Source organism: Rhamphochromis sp. 'chilingali' (genome assembly GCF_963969265.1).
Source record: "Rhamphochromis sp. 'chilingali' genome assembly, chromosome: 12".
NCBI classification, from domain to species: domain Eukaryota; kingdom Metazoa; phylum Chordata; class Actinopteri; order Cichliformes; family Cichlidae; genus Rhamphochromis; species Rhamphochromis sp. 'chilingali'.
In genome coordinates this window covers 35,434,203-35,460,779 of record NC_137939.1, presented here as the reverse complement: position 1 = coordinate 35,460,779, position 26,577 = coordinate 35,434,203, and the positions used below count along the sequence as shown (strand labels likewise).

The following is a 26,577-nucleotide window of genomic DNA, read 5'->3' as shown; positions in this document are numbered from 1 at the left end:
TCCAGAGTGCTTTGACTTTTTCTTGGAAATGACGAAGACGCCTGCCGAATTCATGACTTTTTCTCTCTGTTGTGTCCGTTCTCTTTTTACCTAAACCATCCTTCCACTCCCGTCCCAACCACCTTTACAGTTTTACGTTTTTTCATCCATCTCGATGCTCTCTCTTTCTCTCTCCAGTTAATACGCTCTAAACCAGGACAAGTTTGTGTGAAGCCTATTTACTGACTCACACAGCCGCAATAAATCCCTGCAAATGCTGCGCTCACACACACACACACTGAACCACTGACTCTGAAATGCCTTCTTTAAAAATTCTGTTTTGTTTTTTTGCTCCCTGCTGAACTGATGGACTCAGAAATAACTTTAAAAATATGATCTAAGGGTGAGGATCATATTGCACATAGTGGAAAAGTAATGCAATTTTATTTTGGGTTAAACTTTAGCTTCTATTTGACGTTATTCATGTCAAGAGCGCCATCACCACCAGGCCTATTTGAGGCCAAAGAAAACAACAAGAAAACATCTCAATCTGGATAAAGGTTTAGGACTTACATTCCTGTAATAACAGTCTCTTTTTCAAAATTGACTCAAAAGCTGTTTCATAGACTGGTGTGGGTTATTGTTTCTTCATCATTTACGCTGGAAAATGACTGGAGACGTTTCCAAAACACGCGACTGGTCTTTAACCTGCCAGCTCCCCTCGTAAAAAGCCAGAGCGACGCATTGTGCCAAGGTGCAAATAGCACAGGTGATAGTCTGGTAAATACACAGAGCGAGTGGCTGGCATGCATCTCTGCTCTGGCCTTTCCACTGCCCTAACTATTCACAGACAATTTAATGCACTGCAAACTGATTTGAAGTGAAACGATCCAGAACCCGCTGAAGTTCAGACTCTCGACTTTAATGAAAAGGGTTGAACAAAGTCATAGCATTAGCTAACACTAGTTTTAAGGTATCTATGCATAAGCAGCAGATGATTCCCTGGATGGTGCTTTGCAGTTTATATGGACAGTGGCCCAAAACATGCAGTTGAAGCAACCCAGATAAAGTTAACAGCTATTACTTGATCTCAGTCTTAGTGTTGAAGATGAAACTAAAGGCAAGAGCCACAAACAGCAGACAACAACAGGCAGACACAAAGGAAACATGTATCTGAAAACAGTGCTGCATTTTAACAGGATATCCATTAATTAAGTTAGTTTGTCCATTTACATTTGGGCCCCTGGGTATAAATGAAATACTCAACAGTTAATGCAACAATGCAGTTTTCCTTTTTAAATCTGTCATGATGGAGTACAGGACCAAAATTAGGAAAATGGTTTTACTGTGCAAACATTTATGGACCATTTCGATTGTAGTTTAACTTTTAAATGCACATTGGCACATAGCATTTGTGCATAGTGTTAATGCCTGCATAATACACTATAAAGTCTGTAAGCACAGACTTAAACAGCTGTCGGACCAACCACAGCGCTCTCATCTCGTCTCCCACATACAGCCCAGTGTATCCCAGAACAATGGGTGGATGCTATAAACTTATTTTAGTTTGGAAACACAGAGACGCCATGGCAACCCCGAGCTAGTCCCCCCAATCCCTGGCTGTCACTCCAAATTCCTGAAGACCTTCTATGACTCTGTTGTGGCTTCTGCTATCTTTTATGGCGTGGTCTGCTGGGGCGGCAGCATCTCTGCTGGGGACAGGAAGAGACTGAACAGGGTGATCCGAAGGGCCAGCTCTGTTCTAGGATGCCCTCTGGACCCAGTGGAGGTGGTGAGTGACAGGAGAACGGCGGCTAAGCTGTCATCCCTGATGGACAACATCTCCCACCCCATGCAGCAGACTGTGACAGCACTGAGCAGCTCCTTCAGTGGGAGACTGCGGCACCCACGGTGTGGGACGGAGAGATTTCGCAGGTCTTTCCTCCCCACTGCTGTCAGACTCCATAATAAAGACTTTAACTGATCAAGCACACACATCCATACATATGCAATAATACTAAGTGCAATAATCCTTTCTGGCATCGTTGTATTTTTACTCAGTTGTATATAGTATTTGTATTTGTATTCTATTTTTATCTTATTGTATATTTATTTTATTTTATTCTACTGTATATAGTATTTTATTCTATTCTGTACAGTTGTGTACTGTATTTATTCTTATTGTATTCTAATTTTTGCCTCATAACTTTTGCACTGTCCACTTCCTGCTGTGACAAAACAAATTTTCCACGTGTGGGACTAATAAAGGTTATCTTATCTTATCTTATCTTATCTTAAATGACCCCACAAACACAGACAGAGATCTATATATTAAACCTCCTTTTAATTAAAAGCTAAATTAACTGCAGTGGTTAGAATGAAAACGCAGCAGCAGTGTGCTGATGCTCATGTTGTACATGACTCACAATCCTAAGCTGTATTCTTGAAATAATTTTTCATCATCCAGCCTGAAAAAGTTGGAAAAATATTAGATTTATGTTCAAAGTTTTGTTGTTCTGTGGATTCTTGGGTCACATTTGATTTGATCGACTTAAGCCATGTTTCTATGCGATCTGATTTGTTGTACACATGTGAAGCAGGCTTCTCTCAGGTCCTCCCGTTATGTCTGTTTATAAAAGTCACTCTACAGTTTGTGGATCAGGAGGATCAGGGACGTGTCTAACAGTCTGCTGCTTTCCACACTACACCTCTCTGCGTAACACAGCCTAATTCAGTCATGTACTTGTAACTGTGGGACACATTAAGTAAAATATCACAGAACAGAGCACCGGCCGATATAATCCGGGGCACCTTTACACCCCGCGTTGTAAAAATGAGATAATCTGCTGATGTGTCTGTTGCTTAGTTTCCTGTAAAATAATTTCAGCTGCTTTGCTGGTTCGTTTTCTGTGATTCTTTGAAGCCTAATTAGCCAGCAGCTGCTGCAGCCTGACAGCAAACAGCTGGAGGGGATCGATCCAATCAAAAGATGAGATTAGCCAGACCGCAAATGTATCCGAGACAGTTCAGAAATGACCTTGACCTGAGGTCACAGGCGCACACACAACAATCTCACATCACCTTAGAGAACTTCACAATGACAGACAGATTTTCTAGAGACTCACTAAAACTGAAACTGTCATATTTGTAAGGAAGCCACACACACACACACACACACACACACACACACACACACACACACACACACACACACACACACACACACAGCAACTGTGGTCAACATTCCTCTGAGGCTCCACACCAAAGCTCAGTAATCCTTCACTCTCTCACACACACTGAAAGACACACATCACTACTACAGGCCAGGAGATTACCTGTTATAGAAACAATGTATCTAACCATAAATATTATTTAAATGCCAGATATTGCACAGCACTGCACATGCACAACTCTCTCACACACAGAGCCGAATGAACTGAGAACAGTAAACACTATTTATAGCCTGCACAGAAACACAACCTCACTGTGTGTGTGCCGTTTACAGATCCACGGGTCACATGTTGCATCTAAAGGGAAGCTGATGGTGGAGTTTTGGCTTTGTGGAGAGCTGCCGTTCACTTCCTGTTAATCCAGTTCTAAAGAAAAACTGGCTGTGATTCAGTTTAGGACACAGTCAGGCCGTTTGAGAGACGAGCCTCAAAAATTGAAACAGCTCGTGCCTTAACAAAAACAAAAGCTAAAATTAGTTTCCCATTTTTTCTCCCACGTTCATCTTCAGTCGCTCGTCATCACACAGGTTGTTGCACACCGTGCTGTGAAAGGTTTTCCTTTATTTCCTGTATGTGAATTAAAAAATTCTCTGAATCACAGTCTTTAACAGTTTACATTTAATGAAATTATATTTTTCAGAATGCTGATGGTGTCATTCTTTTGCATCTGATGGGTCGAAATATGTTTTTTCTTTTTCTTTATCGTTGACATTGTCAGATCTTTTTAGTTTTGTGCATTTTCAACTGACTGTTGAAAAGAACTGACGGAGTTTTCGTTTCCCTTCAGGATTATCTGTGAGTCCTTTCAGATTTGTCTTCTTGTTCTCCAAACAGTTTTCAAAATAGCAGCTGGAGTAATAAGAATTATGACCCAGAGACCCAAACTTAAAGTGAAACCATTTAACTTTAATATTTGCATTTTAAATCTAAAACTGAATCGTTTGCATTAAATACAGTTTATTCAATGTAAACGTGAGAAAACGTGGATTTTCGTCTTCATACTTCTCACTCGTCTGTTTCTCAATGAAAAAGCTAAATGACATTTTTACTCATAAATCCATCATCCAGCGTCTGTTACAGCGTTAAAGAAAAACAAACCATAGCTTCTGTCTGATCTCACACAAACCTTAAATCCTACAAGTTTCCCAGATGTACAATTTAAAAAAACAAAAACACACATCTGTGTTCAGCTCGCTTTACAAACAGAAGCACAAATGAAATTGGCAAACACAAGCTGCATGTTTCTTTCTATTTACATTTTCTTAAAGTTATTAAAGTGAGTTGAAGGTTAGTTTTACAAACACACATTTGCACACATTAGCAGTTTTTATTAAACTTGGTAGAAGCTTGAGCTCACCCCAAAACAGGAAGTTTGGTCTTTTTGCTCTTTCTCTTTATCACTAAAGCCATCAAACATTCTGTCTAAGTAATAATTTAAATTGAACTCATTTTCTGTTTAGATAAAAAGAAGCAAAAAAAAAAAAAAGAAACTGAGGTTTTCCAGCTGCACCATGACGCTCCCATTTTTGTCTGACTGCATCTTAAAAACCCAAAGATGTGACACAAAATGCACAAACTGCTTCCTACAGCGCCCCCTACTGTGTGGATGCCGGCATCTACAGCTTATTTCTTGTGTGCTCATTAATGAGCAGATTTCTGAAATATTAAAAACTAAACAGCTAGATGATAAATTAGACATTTCTAAGTACAGTCGTCTGGAAAGTCAAACATTTCTTCAAACCAGGTACGTGATGTGGACATTTGTGTGTTATAGTTTGTGCATCTGTGGGTACACTTGGGTCTGATCAATGGAAGTTTTTCATGAGCGGGCGAGCGAGAGGTTCACAGATGTCCACGTGCCTACATGTTTTTTTCTTTTTTTGTCGTCATCTACAGAGGCTTGAGAATTTACAAGTTACCCGCGACCTTCAGGAAGACTTGAAGCCTAACAGGAATGAACTATTCTGTCTCCAGATGTTTGTGTCAGAGCGTAATCGCCTTGTGTTTCATATTTTATTTTTAAGACAGTCACCCAGCCCACACTGATCTGAAATGACTTGTATAACTGTGGCAGACTTGTGCTAGCTATATCTGTGAAGGTTCTCAGTCATCCAGGTCATCGTAGTCTAAGGAGCTTGGAGGGAAAAGTGTCTGGACTTCTTTAAGTTACGTGAAGTTACATGTTTCACCTCAAAAGCGAAGAGCTTAAAAATGTGGGACTCTCCACCATTTGACCTCAGAACTGAAGAAGCTTCTTGGATGAGAGGTGAAACGTCTTCAAGACAAATAAAGAAGTCCAGACACTTTTCTCTCCAAGCTCCTTAGACTCACGTGCTAGCCAGTTATTATATCAATATTTCTTTGAATAAGAGCTGAACAAGACTTTTGACAGCTGCGTCCATCTTTGGCTTTGTGTTTCCCTGTTTGTGCAGCAGAGGCTCATTTTAATCTCGCTTCATTTTATTGGTCAAACATTGGTTAGCCACTCACTTTTTCTTCTACTTTTGTTGTTTGGTTGTTGCTGGCAATGATTTTAGTGCATTACAGCTACCTCTGGTAGTATCAGCGCGCCAAACATACATTTTTATTATTACATTTTTTTAATTAATGTGTTGAAAAATGATAACCATCCCTAATGTTTTCATTGAGATGAATATGATTAATAATAATAATACTATTATGGGGTTTTTGCCGGGTCTTACACTCACGTTAGGGCTTTTCTTCTCACCCTGGTTGTGAAAGGTTCCAGATCTGATTTAAAACAGTTTAGCTGTGTTTTTCTCTCTGAACTTACTTGTGGGCTGTTTTCAGACAGCTTCGTGTTAGTTTAGCAAACAAGGAATTACTTTAGGAATTATTTTTGGACATGCTGTGCAATGCACTGCATAAATAAAATAGCCATGTGCTGGCTAATTTCTTTTACACATGTATTTTTCACCTGAAGCCATAAACCTTTAATACGTGCTGTTTCCACAAGAAGTAAGCTTAATAAAATACACTTAATTTAAAATTGACCAGGTGGAAAGAATCCACAAACTTCTGCTGCACAAAGAAAACCACAGCTGCTTTATTTTAACCTGGGCCGTGAAGAACACCTGGAATGGGAAAATTTAGGGCTAAATTTGTCCTGTGACCTGAGCAGGGAAGAAGCTGTAGGTTTAAGAGGGTCAGATCAGCTATTCTGATTATTATTGTCAACCAGCAATCTGCTGACAATCAGAACGTTAATCTGTTGGATATTTGCCGCTATGAAACTGTGTGAAAGCTGCAGGTGCTTCAGCTGTTCTAGTGTTTCTGTCTTTGTGTCCATCAGTCCAGCTGGATGGCTTACAGATCTAGAGATGACCATGTAGTGAACATCAAATCCATCTGTGTGCCAATGTGTCGAGTGTCTTTATGTTTTGTAGATCTGATGGTTTCCTCCTGCGGCGCTGGGAGGCACCGCACCGCTCGCTCCGCCCTGGACGTCGACAAAGCCCATCCTCTGCCTCCTCTTCCTCTGCTCCGTCATCTGCGCGCGCGCGCGCACACACACACACACACACACACACACACACACACACACACACACACACACACACACACACACAGAGTCACTAAACGCCACCCAAGCTGTGATTCAGTGTGTTTATGTGTGCTGCTGTGATTAGAGCTTTGCTCCTCAGTTATGGTGCCACCAATGTGGTGCATTAAAAATGTTGTCCTGCTAACTGTGAAAGCAGTTGAAAGATCAGCTGCTGATTCTGGATGAATTTCTGCTTTTAATGAATGAACAAAAGTATAGTCAGCATTTACTTGATTTGGGCTGCAGTGTTAGGATCTTCCAGCATGTCGTGGGGCAGAATATTTTTCACATGTTAACCCTAATATTTTGACCTATCGGGGACTTTTTGATTGTCTGAGGTAGCTGTAACATAACTTAAGATGGAAAACATACCCCATGTTTGGTAATGATTGCATATGATTGACTATTTCATCCAAACTCGTGTAGCTGACCCGACTGGTAACCAGTTAGCCTTGGCTGATGAAAGTAATTATAAACAGATTCATTAGCTTAAAAAAGTTAAAGCGAGCTGAAATTTGTCAAATCAAAGTCAACTTTGTTATTGTCAGTGCATCTGTCCCTTTGTGTGCAAATACCTGCTCTTTGAGCTCCGTCAGCTGGGCGGTCAGGGTTGTGACCACCTTCATGGTTGATACCAGTTTGTCCTGTAACTGCCTCATCTCGTTCTGCTCGCCATCGCTGTCTGTTACCACCAGTGACATGGCCTGCATCCGTGGAAACCAGTCCAGGTTGTTGTTCTGAAGCAGCAGAAGAAGAAGCAGTTTATTTGTGAACCTGAAATCGCAGCCATGTCACTTTTCTTTCTTTAACGTTTCCCACCTTGATCATGTGAGCCACGTAGCTCTCCGGTCCTGTGTAGTCCGTCTTGTTTTTCTCGCGCACCAAAACGATAAAGTAGAGGTAGTTCCAGATATTGTGCTCCAGTTTGATGTGCTCTTCGAAAGACACCGTCTTATTGTCAAACTTGTCTCTCTCGAGGCCTGCAGCAGAACAAAGAAGACCAAGCTTCTTCAACAAATCTACTGTTAGCTGATTGGTTTGTTAGTCACAGTGTGAAGAACGTCTACAAACCGCAAATGAAACATGTTGTTTTCAGAATTTCTTCCTTCTTCTGCTTCTCACTCCTCAAGTCTGCGAACGTGTCGATGATGACACCGAAGATCAAGTTGAGGACGATGATGATGACGATGAAGTAGAACAGCAGGTCATACACAACTCGAGCGGGAAACAGTGGCTCCTGAACACAGACCCGGGAAAGGAATTTAGCCTTCACTCTGCACTAACTTCTTACCTGATGATCTTTTATCTATTTTAAAACTTCATCTTCAGAGCAGCTAGCATTTATAGTCCTGCAGTTTAAGATCATTTTTTTAGTAACAGCTAATTTAAAAACCAAACTGCACCCTTCTGTGGCAGAATATTTCCACATGATAAAGAAAACGTCAGATAAAAGCCAAAGATGTAGGCTGTGCATTTTGTTATCGGAGAGCAGCATTCAGGTAAAAACTGTCTCGTACATTCTTAGATGGTTTGCGGAGGACGTCTCCCACTCCCCCTCCATTCCTCAGTCCGTGGTTCAGCACAGTAACGATACACATCAACAGAGTGTCGCATGCTCGCTCAGAGTCCGGCACCTCTGAAACACACACACAAAGACTCATCAAGGACATTTAACAATGATCAAATACAAAGTCGGTATAAATGTAAAGTTAGGGTGTGTAAAACCTTTCACCACTAGTTCTGTTTTTCTACCGCTCCGAATCAAAGTGTATAATCCCAGCTATGGTGGCTGTTATAGCACAAACATGTTTTAGTGGAGCAAAAGAGACCAAAAATATTAAACTTAGTATTTAAACCATAACTGCCTTCCTGGCATATTTCTACTACTGTTTGGAGTGGATCTGTATCCAGCCCAAAGATTCCTTTTTAGAGGCTGTCAGTGCTCTGTTTACCTCAGCTGTCAATACCGCATAAGAAGCATCCACATTTACTCCAGCCTTTAAAAACTTTGTGATACGAGTCTGTAAGTGAGTGAAGCTCACTTCTGACCAATGACAGCGATACTACGTGAGTTATTGAGGATATGTTGAAGATTTAAGCGCTATCTGCCCCTGTTAGCTGTTGTTAGCTGGCTGCTCTTGAAGTGGATCTAACATTGTTGGTCTCTGACACTTTCTGAGTAACTTTTTGTATGATGTGAAAATATAATCTTCTAAGAGTTTTGAGTGGGAAAGTGTGATTTTTATTTTATTTTATTTCATTTCATTTTTTTAGTTTTGAACACTCAGCTAAAATTAGCTAGCACAATGTTAGCTTATATGCAGCTGATATTGATGTTTAGCCAGGTTGTTGTCAGTTTCATGGTGGCTTCCACTAGGGCTGGGCGACATGAGGAAAATCTAATATTGCAATATTTTTTGGGATATTGTGATACCCTCCCTGAAGTCAAGGTTTTTATATAAATATCACCACGAAAACCTCAGAATCTGATCTAAAAGCTCATAAACACCATTTCTACAACCACCAAACAGCCAAAACAACAAACAATTAAACGAGCAGTAAAGTAACGTGAAATATGAATAACACAAATGACAAAGCCATGAACTCACTTGACTTCATGTAACCAAACAAACGGCACGGTGTCTAAAAGCTGAGATCTCACAGATTCCAGAACTGCAAGTTTCATCACACTTCGACCAAATTTCACTGAACCAGCTACAAATATGCTTCACATTCGATAAGCATTAACATGGAATCAGACTTGCACGTGCCACTAACCCCATGCTATCATTTTTCTGTAAAGCAAATTTACCTAAGGCTATAATTAAAGTAACCTTAACCATTTTCCTCCGTTTGTCTCGCCGATAGCTTTGGCGTGGGGAGATGTTCACATGCAGAGTTTAAAACAGTCTTAATTTTGCATGGATGACTTTTCAGCATGTTTTGCAATTTACCCCATTTTGTTCTACATCCTCCTCAAATCCAAACCACACGATGACTTAATGCATCTTAACGCTGGTATTGCATCCTCACCAGCTTTACGAAACTTTGAGTGCTCCAGTAGAGTAAAATAAGCGCCATATAAGAACCAGCCCATTTACCGTTTAACAGCTCCAAAACATATTTTTGTATTTGTATCTGTGGATAAACACCATTTTAAACTGTTATATAGTTATTTAGCTCTCTGTCTATACTTGGACTCCAGTAAGTGGTGGAAATTGGATAATTGTATCTATTTTAGTTAGCTGAACGAGTTGTTTTCTAATACATGTTGCAAAAACTGACTACTGTCAGTAACCATCTAGTGATGTGTCTGTCTCTTACCTTCCTCTTCAGTGTTGGTCTCTGCAGTGCAGCTGACTCCGTCTGCAGAGCACGACTTGAGGAAATCCTGAGAGGCTTCACTATTTTGAGAAGCTGAACAGGAGACAGTAACTAGTACCGATTAAGGTTTTGGTATGAGGGTTAATTTTAACAGCTGTGAATTTACCTGCAGCAATCTGTGCCAGCGGGTCGACCTCCATAATGAAGTCCTCCTTCAGGAAGAGGAAGCCCACAATGGAGAAGAGGTACACAAGGATGAGAGCGAGCAGTGCCGTGAGCAGGATGGAGCGCCCGTTACGCGTCACGCTGTTTATCACATTTAACAGGGTCTCCTCCCTGTAGATCAGGTCAAAAAGCTGCCCGAAATGAACACAGACACTTAGATTTCCCTTCCTACCACAAACAGCACAAACACCTGACAGGTCACTGTGTCTGCTGTTTACCAGGATGCTGTAGAAGAGCTCGTGAACGAAGAGTCCCAGTGTGGACGTCAGGACGTATGCCAGGTGATAGAGGAACTCCACATCCATCACCATGGCTTTGTACCCCATAATAAATGTGCCGTTGTTTCCCACAAAACTCACCACAAACACCACTTTATTGATGAGCTGGAAATGGACAAAACATGGACAGCACAGTGGATGATCAGGCTGGAGGTGTTGTTACCAAAGAGATGTAAAAGGACGCTGGCCAATTGTAAGAAATAATTGTAAGAAAAGCAGAAAAGTTCTGCTAGCTCATTGCCCAGACTGGCCTTTAATAATAAAACAAGGCCTGATTCCGGCCCTCAGGCCACATATTTGACACCTCTGATCTAGAATGTTCTACTCTAAAACCACAATTCAAATCTAGAGCTCAAAAAGAACAGGAGAATATTTTCCTTTTAGTCACAGTCACATCTGATAAGTGTATTCAGTGTCTTCACAGTTTATATTTTTTAACTGACCAGTTCACTGATCACCAAACTTAACTAAAAAAACATGAAATCGTCATTTTGATTTTAAAAAAGAAAAAATCTTCATCAACTCTGAATAAAACCTAGAAATGTAAACTGTGAATCAAGAGTTTAAATATTTAAAACGGGTACCAAGCCATGCTAAGCTAATCACACCCAGGGTGCAGATGTGTAATGTGGTGTTTTCTCACATTAAGTGTTCCCAGCACTATTAGCGTGTTGCCAATGCCTAGGTGGTAGATGGACCTGAGAATCAGAGCGACGGTGAACGGCGTGAGAGAACGCTGAGAGAACAAACCCAGGACGGAGAGACCGGTCAGGACCCAGAACAGCATCAACAACAGAGAGTCGTCGATTGCACCTACAGAGGAGAAGAGCATCGTTTTAAGTGCCACATCCTCACCTCGACCAGTCCTCCACACTTTCTACAGATGATGACAAAAATAAAATGACAGTGTTCGTGTGTTTAGTCGTATTTTCAGATCTATCAGTACTTGCAGTAGTACCTTGTCCGGAGTCGTAGGGGTAGAAGAAAGCGATGATGAGGTTGATGAAGAGGGCAAGTTTAAAGGAGATTGTTCCCCACAGAGTCATCCTTCTGGAGAACCAGTACAACACTGGCATACCTGCACAAACACATACATGTTGAGCCTGAACACGCTGTTGGGTTTTTATATGTTGAGCAAAAGTAGAATTGATGTGAGCACCTGGCTCATACGAATGAAGCCTTTACAGATCACACTGAGTGTGTGTACTCACTCCTCAGCTTCTTCTGCCACTCCATTTCTCCATGCAGGAAGGATGTTTGCTCGAAGAAATGTGTGACTTTGGATCCCTGCTCGTCCAGCTCAGTGGTGTTGAACACCCTGATCTTTGACTCCTCTGTCAGAAACTCACAGATGGGATGAACGGGAAACACAATCTGCTCCATGCTGCGGTCATCGCGAACAATCTGGGCACAGACAGATACGTAGTTTAGACAACGTCTTCTACACAGATGATAAAAGCTCGATCCTTTCTAAAATGTAGAGATGAAGTTGACAAACTCAAAGAAAGCACATTTTCAGAATTTACGGGGTTTCTTTTGCCCTTTTTGGGTTATGGATGGTGTAGACAGACAGGAAAGAGAGAGGAAGACATGTAGCAAAGGGCCACAGGTCGGACTCGAACCCGGGCCTACTGCTGTCTTGCCATAAAGCATATGGTCAGTGACTGAACTATGAATTCTACTTCCTGGTGGTGGCTGGAACGAGGGGGGAGCATCTCTGCTTAGATTGTTGTGACTCAGACCAGGACTGAGTTGTGTAACCGAGGAACAGAGATGCTTGTTAAATAAACAATTTGAAAAAGTTACGTTTTACCCAAACGATCAAATGCCATTTTGTGCTATTTGATAACCAAACCACAAAGTATTATAGGATCAATGGCTCAGGATAAAGATCTTTATTTTAATAGTAGTAATACCTCTATCTGTGAAGTGAGCTGCTCGTAGTACTCCAGCGGGTCCTGCTCCACCACAGGAGCTGGAGCTGAGGACTTCAACATCTGGGACAGAGGTCGGTTGTTCAGGTTCAGCTGCAGACACACAAACAGCAGCATGGTGTCAGTTTTAGATGATTACAACTTGACATGGATGGATGGATGGATGTTTACCATTGAGGAAATGCCCTCCTCTCCCTCTTTATTGTTCTTTTGAGGTTTTAGGAGGTTGTGAAGGACTTTGTTGTGTCTCGCCAGCTGCAAAAACACATCAAGAACTTTATTTTGACCCTAACCAACCACAAAATATCATGAGCTCTTCCAGATAGCCAATAGGAAATTGAGTTTAGTCACCTGCTGAGCCAGGATGTAGATGTTGTGCCCCACCTCCCGAGGAGAAACTTCCACCTCCACATCTTCACATTCGCTCTCCTGGTTGTAGGCCTTCTTTATCACCTCCACCTGGCAGAGTGGACATGTACACACTTAGATTTTTCTTGCTTTTCAATAAGATCTTTAACAGCTGCTTTATGGACATGTGGTTCAGGGTCTGACCAGCTCTCGTGGCCGCAGGTTCAGCAGAATCCTCTCTGCGTTCTCGCTGTCGTGACGACTCTCCATAAGAGCCAACAGCAGCTTGGAGGCATTGTCCTGTCGAGCAGCAGTCAAACAAATGGACTGAACCGTTTGTCAAGTACTAGAGACAATGACTTCTATCTTTACACAGACAGGAATGATATTTGTGGAAATGCTGACTTAAAAACCTGGAAACAAACCCACACATTAACCTAAAAGAGTGAGAGATAAATGATGGTGTTTGGTTACATTTGATCACCTCCGACACTGCGCCCCAGATGACATGTTTAAACATAATTACATTTCAAGCAGTGTTAGATTTCCTGTGATTCTTTTAATGCACAGAAATATGAAAATAAGAAAGATTTCTGCACTTTTGCCACTATGGTGTCGCTACACTGAACTCCGTCTAAATGAAAGAGGCGACTCCATTTTACCTTCAGCTGCAGCACCATCTCCATCCGATAGCGACATAGAGGACTGATGTCATTCAGGATCAGAGCCGTTATGATGTCGATGCCGTTGGACTCGTGGGTCACGATACATGTCTGAAACACAGAAAACAAATGTCTGTGTAAGACAGTGCAGTAAACAAAGGACACCTTGAGAACGTCTGGAAAATTAAAAACTAGAGGATAACATCAGGTCTCTTCATCTGTTGTGCTGGCACTCGTGGTTCTTTGGTGCCTTTTGAGCCCACGTTTTCAGGGTGCTGGTGCCAGTTTCTTTTTCAATGGATGTACCTTTCTTGTCTGGTAGCAGACATTACCAATAGCACTGAACAAAGCGACTTTCTCATATTTCTAGTAGTAAGTATCGTCTTGCATTACCAACCACTGGCTTTGTGTCACATGCAGCTATATCAATCTGCCCAGACTAGGAAATGGAGACCACTGGCCACTCCTTAGTGAGCAGTTACCCCATGAATGTTAATAATGTAATCATCTGCTTTACCGCAAATGCATCACTACTGACGAGGGACAGTTAACCTAACAAGCATGTCTGTGGACTGTTGGAGGAAGGAAATCCACACAAGCAGAGTGAGAACACTCAACTTCCAGCTGCAGGTTTGAACCTACAGCCTTCTTACAGTGATGCTGCAGCGTTAACCGCTGCACCACCTTGGAACCTGTACGGTCAAAGAAAAGTAGAAACCATTGTTTCCACCCTGTTGTTCTCATGTACCTGGTTCTCTTGGCAGGGTCCTTGGCAGTACTCTGTAAGTGTTTCCAGGGACTGAATGATGAGGTGGACATTTGATTCATTGATGTACAAGCCCAGCAGGCCCAGGCCACCCGTCGTACTACCACACATGATGTCCAGGAACTGAAGTGTCTCACACACAAGGTTGTAGTTGGCTTTGTTATTCTGACAACGCAGGAAGTTCTGGAAACACAAAGTCACAAACTTGAGCCTTACATTTTCTGTATGTGTGCTCACATGAAGAAGATGCTGGGACAAACAGCTTTACTTCCTGTACTGGCCTCTAACAGACGGTGCTAAAAGACCCGCCTAAAGTGGAGAGAAAAACATCCAACTTGTCTCTAAAATATAGGTAGTAGATATTAACTTTTTGTCACATGTTTAATGCTATACAATCTGTAAAAAAGGCTCAACACTGTTCAGTAGTTAGCAGGAACTGACCTGTAGGTCGTTGTTGTGGTTCTCACAAAGCAGCTGTAGGAACCTCAAGATCGGCTTCATGATGGTAACAGCTGGTCCCATCTCTGTCTCCACCTCCTTCTGTTCTTCAATAGGTTGAGCTGGCAGGGTGGAGGTGCCTGGGGCAATGGGCGCCCCTGGTACCAACAGTGGATGACCCCCTGTACCCGGAAGTACACCCATTGTGGTGGAGCCACCTTTAAACCATAAAATATTATTACAAACATCTTTCGGAACTCAAACCTTTTCAGAGTCTTATTTTTCCCTTCACAAAGGTGCATAATACATAACTGTCTAAGGAGCTTGGAAAGAAAAGCGTCTGGACTTCTTTAAGTTTCTTGAAGATGTTGCACCTCTCATCCGAGAAGCTTCTTCAGTTTTAGGGTCAAACGGTGGAGAGACCAAACAGCCACTTCACAAGCGCATGGCACAATATAGAAGAGCCACCTCCACGGGACAAGACTCAGCACTCCATCTGCATCTTAAGGATAAAGGTCACTCTTTTGAGGATGCCAATGTTCACGTTTTGGACAGAGAGGACAGATGGTTTGAAAGAGGAGTGAAAGAAGCATCTATGTCCACTGTGAGCGACCATCTTTGAACAGAGGCGGGGTTTACGACACCAACTGTCTGCCATCTATAATCCAGTTTTGAGATCCTTCCCAGACGCCTTAACGCCCACTCACATCCTGGGCCATCTGACCTCAGGAAATCACATGATAAGGTGGGGCCAGGTTACACAATGAGCTCACCCAAAACTCTGGCTGATTGGGACCCACACCCGCTTTCACACCTTGGCTCATGTGATTAGGTAGAGGATCATCAGGGGGTCCTTTGACCCTCTTGGTGGGTCACTCCCACTAGGCTTAAATCTGGGACTCTCCACCATTTGACACTAGAAGTGAAGAAGCTTCTCGGATGAGAGGTGAAACGTTTTCAAGCAACTTAAAGAAGTCCAGACGCTTTTCTTCCCAAGCTCCTTAGACTACGATGACCTGGATGACTGAGAACCTTCACAGACATAATACATAATTGTTTGTTAATTAACCATTTAAAACATTATATCAAATGTCTAAACCTGATCAAAGTTCCAGTGAGTGATGCCAAACTATTGGTTACAAAATGGGGTTTGATCATATCATCCTCAAATAAATCTAAGGAACCATAACTATGGACGTACATTGAAACTATAGAATAATCGGATTGCACAGATGTGTCCTCCTAAACTATTTTCAGATGACTCTCACCGTTCTCCAGCTTCTCGTTGGCCTTGTGCGTCATCTCTCCAACATTAACAGAAACCGTTGCTTTAATGTCGGCCTGAGCTTCTTTCATTCTGTCATTAAACACTTTAAAGAACTTCTCTGACTTGTTGTCCCCCATCATCAGTTTGTAGAAGGAGTTCTGCATCAGAAGTGGACAGAGTCAACACACCAGTTTAACACGGGACCAAAAACAAGCTTGAAAACCATCCCAGCCTAAAACCATGCCTAAAATGAATCAAAACCAGCTCTGAAGCAGTCTTTGTTTTAAAACAATATATAAAAGATGGTCAAAACTAAACCCAGCGTACAACCACGTCTAACCAAGAACCAACTTCTTTCATTAAAACGGTCCCATTGCCAGTACCACATCCTGCGATCTCTGGATCAGCTATGTTGGAGAAAACTAATCTACACTATTCAAAAAAAAGTGACCATTCTTGTCTCAGATCTATTGTTTTTACACGTTTGATGTATTATTTGGTTTTTCCTGTGCTTTTAGAACAGACTTGGCTCTGTAATTTCATAACAGTGACTTAAATGAGCAAAGAAACTTCTCCTGTCTGCTACCTGTATCTCAGTGTTTCCTCCCTCCAGCAGACAGATGGCCAGCTGGATGCTCTCCTGGAAGATCTTATCATTCTTGGTGCTCATCACCAGATCTGTGAACAGCTTCGTTCCTCCTTCACGATCCAGACGACACTGGATTGCTGCCACTGCCGCCCAGTCCCGCTCCTGTTCACCGCCTAACTCACAGAAAGAAAAATACAGCATAATATAGCAGCTTGTGCACAGACAATATAGATTATAGCATCATAAACACATTAGATTGCTATTATTGTGTTACGTAAATCATGTTAAATAAATGGTGTCCTGGGGAATCTCCCCCCAGACTTGGATCAGTGAGCTCAGTGGTTCTAATTAGCAACACTGAACGCACCGACACATAACTTCCAACAGGTTACAAATTAAATCCAAGTCTGGGGAATTCAATTCCTTCTTAGTAACTATATAAACACACCAAAAGCCTTTAACCCAGGGTCCGCTACAGCAACATAAACATGATGGGTGGGTCTGAGGATTTCGTCCTGGTATCCAACAGCAGTCAGAATACTGCTGGCCCGCACATGGAGGTTATTGCCACCCTCCAAGGATATACATGAGACAACAAACCTATCAATGTCAAATATGGATGCGTCATCACAAAGGAGCTGGACTACCTGTGCAGCAAAGACACCAGCAAAAAGCAGCACTAGAGAAAGATCAGTAAGGAAGGATAAAGACAGAGAAATGAAGCCACCACCTGCAAAGTCATCCTCTTTTTGGGTTCGTGTCCAGTCTACAATTGAATTTAACAAAGCAGGTGAAACGGATTTCGGATGTTTTGTGCTTCACTGAACACAATGACATTCCTGAACTTATCTGACTATGTTATACTGTTATGATCAAATGTCTCCTGCATTTTATTTGAGCAGTGTTTATTATTTCCTCTGAACAGTGTTTGTATGAAGCAGTTTACCTGGAACTCCAAGTTCAGCTAAGTCATTCTTCTGGTTGGTCTTCTTGTTTGGAAACAAGTAGTTTTGCAGTAAAACTTTCCGCAGCACTAGTCCCTGAAACAAATCAACAGAAAGTCCATTCAGTCTCCATCCTGTTACATTTAACTGAAACAAAACCAAGAAATAAGCCAGAGATTTCAGTTTGGGGAAGGCTTCATTCATGATCAGTGGCAGCAACAAGGCCTGGCAGAGAGGCTGAAGAATGGGGAAAAGACGAGAGAGGGTGGGGAACGCAAACACGAACAGGTGAAGATGATTCAGCGAAAGGGGAGTGTTTGGGTTGTGGTCCCATTCCAGACAAACTGTCTCAAATGAAATAAGCATAAATATGGAAAAACTGCAAAAGGACCACTGGAAGCTACAAAACCACCAAAGAAGAATGACCACAACAACACTGTGGTTTTCTTTAACCCTCCTGCCATCCTTTAAAAAACTCACACCCATCACCCTAGGGACCATTCTCAGCCACGCCATAAAAAGACCATATATCCATATTTTATTCCACTTTAAATTAGCCAACCTTGTAAAACTACTTCTCCCTGAAATATTCATGTAAAGTTTTAATTATATTTTCGTTGTTTTAACCCTTCAAATCCCAGTGTTATTACATGAGCGCCCTGTGTTATAAGCCCCAAAAACCAAAAAACGAAACTAAATATTTCCACAAAAAACCAGTTGAAGTAATATGTGATTGTCATTATAAGTAGGCCTTTAGATGGACCAAAGATTGGCACCAACATACATTTTGACCTGCCATTATTTTTTTTGCATTTTTTTTGCAATTTAAAAATTAAAACTTCAAGGCCCTGAGTCTTCATTGACATCCAAGAAAAGAAGAAAAAATAAAATCATATGATGATAATTTGGGGTTGAAAAATAGCGTTTATAATGGAAGTCAATGGGCAGAAAATGGTCCCCAGGGTGATGGGTGTGGGGATTTCTGCTGCTCAGCCATTTTAGGCTGATTTAAGGAATTCACACTGGAATATTAACATTGACAGGTAAAAACTATCCTGTGGCAAGTTTGGTTATATTCCACTGAACACAGTGGAAATGGCAGCCATTTAACACATAGCAGTGGCACAAAAAGGTCCCAAGAAGGCAGGAGGGTTAAATATACTGTATTTCTCAAGGACCTGCCTTTGTTGTTCGACCGTGATTATAATGGTTTTGATTTAAGTTAAACAGGCTGATTGTGGTAGTCCAGCTACTATTAACTCACCTTTTCATCAAAGTCCAGAGTCCTGATGAGCATCTCCTGCAGAGTCTTTAGGACTTTGATGCACAGCTTCTCCTCTGAAGACATCAGCGCCTTGGTGTGCTGGATCAACCTGGTCAGCACACGGACATCATAATTCCCCTCATCCCTCTAGTGTCAGTGCTCAAGCATGCTTTACACTCAGATGACCTACTTGGAAATGAATCCTCCGGACTCACAGCGCTGTCGGATGTCGGTTCCTTCAGGGAACAGCAGCTCCGGCTGATGGAGGACATCCACCAACACCGAAAGCTCAGCGTTCACCAGTGGCTTCAGACGCTCCTCCAGAGTGTTTATGATGTCCTGAGGAAGATACAGAGGGAACAAGGTTAAATACAGTTTACTGCAAGTTAATGTAAATAAAGAAAAGTCTTTTTTTCGGTGTGCCCTTGTGCACCTGCAGCTTCTCGATGATGTTCTTGTAGTCCCAGGGGTTGGTAGGAGCGCTAGGGCGGGTGAGGCGGGAGGAAGATTTGTAGTTTGGATTGGAGCGCGACAAAGAGTTCAAAGCTGACGTGGACAGCATGGTGTTGATCTGAGCCTCCAGTTCCAAAGGCACAGAGATGGAGCGACTCTTAGCTGGACAAAATTCACAAGACTTAGTCACCCTTTTTTAAGTGGGAATGTGAGAGAAAACCATGGGAATCATTCATGGCTGAGACGTAATGCGGTGCCAGGTTTGTTACCTGTCACAGCCAGCGTCTTGATGCATGCCTCCACCTGCCCTCTGTGCTGCTGCTGCAACCAGGGACAGTCCAGCAGCCTGACAGACGACTGAAGCAGCTGAGTCACGATGGTGTGATGAGTCTGACAGGGACAGAGAAGCAATCAACTAACTGGAACCACACCTAAACAGTTTTATATCACCAAGGTGAAGCATTTCCTTCACCTGCAGAGAAGTGCTGTTTTCAGAGAAAGGGGAGCTGAAGAAGGCGTTGATGGTGTCAAAAACCACGCCGATGATGTATTTCTCCAGAACGGGATCAGAAAGACGCTTTTCTCGTTTATTACAGACCTGCAGAGAGGGAAAAACCCGGAACATCAGCACCATGTCACGTCAGGTTGTTTTTTGTCTACTTTCTTATGGATATGACTCTCAGAAACTGTTTACCTGTTGTTCTGCTGTAGATAGTTTTTTTAGGCTTGTCACTTTTTTGACCTCCTATTCTTCAATTTCCTCAGATATTTTTTAAGGATACTCCCCACACAATGCTGGTATAGGCCAAGTTTTAAGCTAATAGCCCTTTGGGAATCACCTTGTCTTACATCCTAGCAGGGCCTCCTCCTGAAATTGACCTTGTGTGGGTGTGTCAATTCAATTTTATTTACACAGCGCCAAATCACAACAACAGTCGCTTCAAGGTGCTTTATATTTTAAGGTAGACCCTACAGTAACACATACAGAGAAAAACCCAACAATCATATAACCCAGCGGTCCCCAACCCCCGGGCCTCGGACCAGTACCGGGCCGCGAGAGTTGAGGCTCAGGTGTGAAATGTATGGTTTTCCATACAATGTATGTTGTCCTGCCGTGTGTGTGTGTGTGTGTGTGTGTGTTTGGAGGTGGATTGCCCCTGCTGTGTGGAGAGGAGTGTGTTTTGGTACTAACCGTTTTTGGCATACTTTCAGTTTATTGTTTTCTTTCTTTAAAAGGTGACAGCAGCTTGTTCGTCTCTTGTAGGTAAGTTATTAATGGAAGCATTAATAAACCTGTTAATTTAACTATTTTGCCTCCCTGTCTCCTTTTTCAACCTGGACACCTTTTGTTACTTTCCCTCACCCCTGGACCTTTTTAGGGGAACGTAACACCTTGTTGGTGTAAAAATGTTTTATGCCAAACTCTGTTATCCAACTAAACCAGGGGTGGCAAACTCCAGGCCTCAAGGGCTGGTGTCCTGCAGGTTTTAGATCTCACCCTGGGCCAACACACCTGAATCAAATGATTAGTTCATTACCAGGCCTCTGGAGAACTTCAGCACATGTTGAGGGGGTCATTTAGCCATTTAAATCAGCTGTGTTGGATCAAGGACACATCTAAACCCTCGAGGCCTGGAGATGCCCACCCCTGAACTAAAGGAACTGGACGAAAGAGACTAAATTTCAAATTGGTTCTTTATTAAATTGTCTGTTATGTGAAGGCAGCACTGGTTCATCTGTTGAATTAGGAGGCTTTTAGGTGAGGTTTAACAAAAAAAAGGAAAAGAAATCTGCCAATGTCCAAAAAAAGCCTCAAGTGCTCAAGACCACTTCCCCCCCAAATCCAACTCAGTGGAAGCAAAATATAAAGAAAGACTCTGCACATTATTGTAACTATAATGTTACAAAGCTGGAGGCTTGTGTTAAACCTGGGTGTAGTTTTAAATAATGAGGTAAAGATTTACAATAGTTTACCAGTTATGATGATAAACTATGGTGCTGTTCCTACCCGAGCCATGTCCACAGTGAAGTCCTCAAACAGATTCCAGATGTGGTTGGATGTGTAGATTTCCTTCATCTCCACCTCTGTGTCCACATAGCAGTGATTCACAAAGTTCACATAGGCAATTTTCACCTGGAGACACACAGGAAGTCGAGTTAGCTTTCTGGTTTAATCAAAGCAGTTTAAAAACCTTAAACCACACAAACGCGGTGAGAACCTCAGTAATGCAGTCCTCATGGGTCACCACCCTGACCACATCCTCCAGGGGCAGCAGGGAGGTGCATTTAATCTCCGTGTACACGTTCTTCCCCTCTGCACAAGCAGCCAGAAGCTCCACCAGAGAGATGTGATACCTGCAGGGGGGGAAATTATTTCACATTCAGGTCTCAGACGGAAACACGACAGCATGTTTGGGATGGGAAATAAAAGCACCTGATGGTAACTTGAAAAACTTTGTTGTCCACACAGTATTTAGACTCAAGTAAAATATATATGCACCCACACGTATATATACTTGAAAACAGATGTGACTTCTTATAGGGCAAAATCTGCCAGAACCAAATCTGTCAATTCTGGAAAAACTAAAGATTGATAAACATTCAGTCCATTTTAACAAGTCATGACTCGTGTCTCCTGTTTTGCAGCTGTGGCCACATCAGCTGAAGGCTCATCAGAAGAGCCACGACTTGTGTGTTTATAGCAGCAGAGTTAAGGTGGTACAAACTTCTGCTCTGCTTCTTCTTTTAAACGATTTGACTGATGAAACAAATGAACTCCTCGACGTCATCTGTAGCTTAATATACAGCCACGCGTCCAGAGCGATACTGACACACTGCATCATTGTGTCTGGGTTTTGGTATTAGAACAGTGACACAGCACTGCCACCATCACGTCAGATAGTGCATTAGAACAATTGTATAACTATAAGTTCACAATCACTGCAAGAACTTCTCAAGAAAACATGTTTAGAAATTTAATACAATGTTGAGTAGCTGGTTCAAGATCAGAGGAGACACAAATTCCTTTTTGATTGAATCAGGAAGGACATAAAAAATCTTAAACATGCAGAGCGACATGCTGTTTGGATCCTTTTATATCCTGTTATAGGATCATTTTATCCTGTTATTGTCTCCAGCTCGAAGCTTTCAGTCATTTAACAAATAAAATACAATCCTGTCATTTTTTAAATGACCGCGTTATGGTTAGTATCAGGTTTTACGACGATGGATGGATTAATAAAACTGCTTTTTTTCATTATTTCAACATCATCATCATCATCATCATCGCTGCCTTGGTTACCTGAGTGGGCTGGTCTCACTGACGCCCTCCCTGCTCTCTGCCATCAGCTCCAGCATGACTTTAAACGAGTTCTTGTCGTTGTAAAAGACGACCACGTCCTCACCGGCGTTTGTTAACTACAAGAAGAGATGAAAGGAAAAGTTGAATACATCAGCATGAAAACACGGGTGGATGTTTTAGTAGAAGCGAAGCGGTGCGTCTCATCCTCACCTCGGTCATGATCATGTCCTGACACTTCTTGACGTACTTGCCCTCGGCCTTGATGATGGTGTGGAGGAAGTTGAGGTACTGGACATGGCGGCCGTGCGTTGCCAGGCAGTGGATGAAGTGATGCAGCACGCTCTCAGAGATCTCGCTGCACAGTTGGTAGTTATTACTGAAGATGTGCTGCACTGTCTCCGCCTCCAGGAGCTGGACATGAACAAGGAAAAGTTTGGAAATCAAAAAGGTTTCACTTCAGGTCAGTCACATCAACACTGATATTTATTTAGATAAGAATAGTTTTGACTTTTTTTTTCATTACAAAACCCCCCAACTGCCTCCTGAATGTTGGAAAATGTTGGGAATTTGTTTTCACTATGTCACTATGTCCCTGTGACATCATCCAACCACAAAACAGCTTATAGTTTATAATATGGTTTCTAATCACAAACCTCCTGGGACCTGGCGTCACATATGTGGACATCACATTTTGGGTTATTTAGACCAAAATATAAAATTTTGCTCTACAAGGGCCTGATATCCACTTATGAGGACATCATACTGCCACTGTACTATCAAAATTTAAAACGAGTGTCCTCGTATGTGGCTCTCATTTTTCTGAGAAACAAAAATCAGGTAAAAAAAACAAAATCTGGTAATTCTTTGTTTTTACATTCATCAGGTCCCAGTCAGCCCAAATAGCAAAGCGACATTAAAAATGCATGACGTGGAAGAGGCTGATATTCTTTCTCTAGCTGATTAATTTTCATTCAAGTCCTCTTCAGTACACCGAGCATTAGAGTTGTCAGAGAGGTTTCTCTCTACCAGCCACTCAAATCACTTTAAAAAACCCAGAGACAACCGACATTTTCTTTAAACGAGTAAAAGTTGATTAGCTAAAGTAAAATAAATGAAAGCCGTTTAAACAGAAGTAACTTGATCAGGTGTTTTATGTAGAAGAAAATCCAACTATACAAAAGAGTTCTGATTTTGGCTTATTTAGCTTCACAGAGCTGACAGAAATTAAAGGTAAAGATAATTAAAAGTGATAGAAAACTAAAACTGAAAGGTTTGACTACACTGCATTTAAAGAGAATCTGGCAACGAGTGTCTCTAAATGTAGGCTGGGTATATAAACAGGGAAGTAATTGGCTAATTGGACTCGAGTGTCAGAAATTTCAACTTATGAGTGTGGGACAGGAGATAAGATATTACAGTTTTTTCTGAATGCTTAAACCCTAACTGTGATTCCTGTAGCACAATCTCTAAAACTATTCAGACTTATAGCAAAACCACTCACTGAGTTTGCAAAACTAAAAGCACAAAAACTGCTTTGCACTCAGTTTGCAATTTTGTAACACACACTTTGCAAGACTGTAGGCACAATTCACTGCACAACACTCAATTACCAAATTTCCAACACACTCCTAGCAAAAGTATACACATGTATGGCTATCATTAACACTAATTTGCCAACTGTCTGGCACACTTTCACATGTGAAAACTTTTTTAGATAATTAGTTCACTTTGCAATCAGCCTAAGCACTATAATACAGGTAAGCTGTGTGTGCGGAGTACAATGGAGGGAGCAGGAAGAGTGAGAAGTAGAGGAGGCCGAGGAAGAGGACGTGGAGGTGAAGAAGTAGGATGAAGAGGACGACAAGGACAAGGAGGAGCAAGAGGAAGACGAGGAGGGGGGAGAGGAAGGGTAGGAAGAGTAAGAAATAGAATTGCTGATGACATCAGAGCTACAATAGTGGACCATGTAATCAACCGTGGAATGACCCTGAGGGTAGCTGGCCAACGGGTCCAGCCTAACTCGAGCCGCTACACTGTAGCAGGCATCATAAGGACATCTTGAAATGAGAATCGGTTAGTACAGTCACTCCGCACTAAGATTTGTAGCACTGGCATATGCCAATGAGAAACACACCAATACCATTGATGTAAAAATACTGAAATTGTTACTTTACAGAATTGCTAGATGACCAGATGCTGGGGCAGAGGAAGCATGTTCACTGCAGACCAAGTAACCCATATAGTCATTATGGCGATTGCAAATAATCCTATACTTGGAAATGAACACTTGTGTTTGTTTTGATGTGTTTGAATAAACACCAGTACTTGAAGTTTGGATCCCTCTATGCTTATGGATCTATGACAGCAGTATGAGCTCAAACTGACATAGCCTACCTTGTGCACAGAGAAAGCAAAAGCCAGATGTGTTTTGTATTCATACCATCAGTGTGCAGTTGGCGCATTGTGTGCTTAGTAGATGATGGCTTGTGTGTACTGTTTGATACGGAAACACCATTTTTACGAAGGTGTGAGGAGTTAATCCAGCTGTGTTTGCTTTTGCAAGAGAACTACAATGTTTTGATTATTGGGTGACAGGTTGTTTTATTTGTGTGAAGAGTTTTGCAAAATTAGCCAATAGTTACAAAAAATGTGCTTAAGCAATCAGAAAAAACTGTAAGCAATCAGAAAAAACTGTAAGACTGTTTTCTCACTTGACATATTCCTAAAGAAAAAGAAACACACACACACACACACACACACTCGTTTTCATATCTTAGTGAGGACATGTCATTGACATAATGCCTAACGGATACCCTAAGCCTAACCATAACCTAGCTGTAACCCTCACACTGAAACCACATTTTGAGTCTCAAACATGCCTCCAAACTCGTTGGCGACGGGCATTTTGTCCCCATAAGTGACTCTTGGTCCCCACAGGTGTAGTAGCATGACAATTTCTGTCCTCACAAAGATGTCTGAACATGTAACCACACATAAAAAAAACCACCCTTAAAGCGTACTGAACGTCCACTCAGATTTATGAACTAAATAAGCATTTTGTATAACTTTTGCACATTTGTAAAGCAGCTTACCCCCGGGTTGAGAAACAAGTTTAGGTTTTTGTGCAACAGAGCCTGATTCTCTTGGTTCCCCATACAGAACTTCTGCAGGAACAGGTGAGTATACTTGATGATCTCCTGCATCTTCACATCATTCTGCACACACACAGAGACAAACACGATGGTTAGTCTTGGTTGAGCTGAACTCTCCTCTCAAATCTGGCTACAGCCAGACTATTTGAATATATACATATATTTTAATCGAACGAAAGAAATCCACGAACACCAGGGGCAAAAGTTAACTACAATAAATATGAATGGCTGCTAAATAACAAATCTCAGCCTGTTTGATAAGTATTACATTATTATAACTACTCCACAGTTCAAAATGAAAAGAAGACTGGAAAAAGAAAGAACATCTGTAATAAGTTATTGATGAAAAACTCCACTGTGAGATTTCAATGTCATTTAAAATAAGGCTGCATGGCTTCAAGTGCAGCACTATTTGAATTGACCTGCTTAATTAAGCCTGCCAAGGTGCTTTTAATTTGGGGTGTCCTGTCTTACCTTGTCGTAGGAGACCTGCAGCAGGTCCAGCATCACTTTATGAGCACCCATGTTTTTTAGCAGCCTCTGCTGCTTCTTCCAAACTCCGCTGCTGCACATCTTATTCAACCTCTCCAGGATCTGCAGGGGGGAGGAGCAAGATGGCAAACAGTGGAGTCATGTGCAGTTAGACAGATGATGGTCAGTTTAACTTTGATTGGTTAAAATACTTCATTTCATTTTAGTTTTCTAGTGTCAATGTCAGTTTGTTTTTATGAGTGTTATTTTCATGGGTGAAACAGATATCAGAGTGCAAGGACACCCTTCATTTTTTATATTTTGTTAGTAAAAGGGGAAATAGGTGCACTGTTTTATTGAAATATGTGCAAATATATGTGAAAATAC

The 26,577-nt window shown here is 41.8% G+C and overlaps 1 protein-coding gene across 3 annotated transcripts in view; it reads right to left on the bottom strand.

Moving 5' to 3' along the window:
* Positions 1–4,094: 4,094 nt before the first annotated feature.
* The window catches only part of itpr3 (inositol 1,4,5-trisphosphate receptor, type 3), a 70,227-nt gene continuing 47,744 nt past the window's right edge, over positions 4,095–26,577 (bottom strand). For 2 of the 3 annotated variants that reach the window (XM_080897856.1, XM_080897857.1), the window contains 32 exons: positions 26,194–26,313; positions 25,660–25,782; positions 22,778–22,978; positions 22,568–22,683; positions 21,486–21,621; positions 21,275–21,400; positions 19,739–19,864; positions 19,536–19,656; positions 19,247–19,428; positions 19,004–19,152; positions 18,814–18,922; positions 17,552–17,645; positions 16,603–16,778; positions 16,018–16,174; positions 14,753–14,967; positions 14,294–14,494; positions 13,546–13,656; positions 13,088–13,183; positions 12,887–12,994; positions 12,707–12,790; positions 12,518–12,628; positions 11,813–12,005; positions 11,560–11,679; positions 11,245–11,414; positions 10,542–10,706; positions 10,265–10,454; positions 10,099–10,191; positions 8,292–8,410; positions 7,846–8,011; positions 7,594–7,754; positions 7,350–7,511; positions 4,095–6,720 (listed from right to left, as the gene is read on the bottom strand). In XM_080897856.1, the coding sequence (XP_080753982.1) occupies positions 6,604–6,720; positions 7,350–7,511; positions 7,594–7,754; positions 7,846–8,011; positions 8,292–8,410; positions 10,099–10,191; positions 10,265–10,454; positions 10,542–10,706; positions 11,245–11,414; positions 11,560–11,679; positions 11,813–12,005; positions 12,518–12,628; positions 12,707–12,790; positions 12,887–12,994; positions 13,088–13,183; positions 13,546–13,656; positions 14,294–14,494; positions 14,753–14,967; positions 16,018–16,174; positions 16,603–16,778; positions 17,552–17,645; positions 18,814–18,922; positions 19,004–19,152; positions 19,247–19,428; positions 19,536–19,656; positions 19,739–19,864; positions 21,275–21,400; positions 21,486–21,621; positions 22,568–22,683; positions 22,778–22,978; positions 25,660–25,782; positions 26,194–26,313 (4,518 nt within the window). In that variant the 3' untranslated portion in view covers positions 4,095–6,603. Of the gene's footprint in view, positions 6,721–7,349; positions 7,512–7,593; positions 7,755–7,845; positions 8,012–8,291; positions 8,411–10,098; positions 10,192–10,264; positions 10,455–10,541; positions 10,707–11,244; positions 11,415–11,559; positions 11,680–11,812; positions 12,006–12,517; positions 12,629–12,706; positions 12,791–12,886; positions 12,995–13,087; positions 13,184–13,545; positions 13,657–14,293; positions 14,495–14,752; positions 14,968–16,017; positions 16,175–16,602; positions 16,779–17,551; positions 17,646–18,813; positions 18,923–19,003; positions 19,153–19,246; positions 19,429–19,535; positions 19,657–19,738; positions 19,865–21,274; positions 21,401–21,485; positions 21,622–22,567; positions 22,684–22,777; positions 22,979–25,659; positions 25,783–26,193; positions 26,314–26,577 lie in introns of those variants that run through there. The other variant, XM_080897858.1, reaches the window with a different exon arrangement.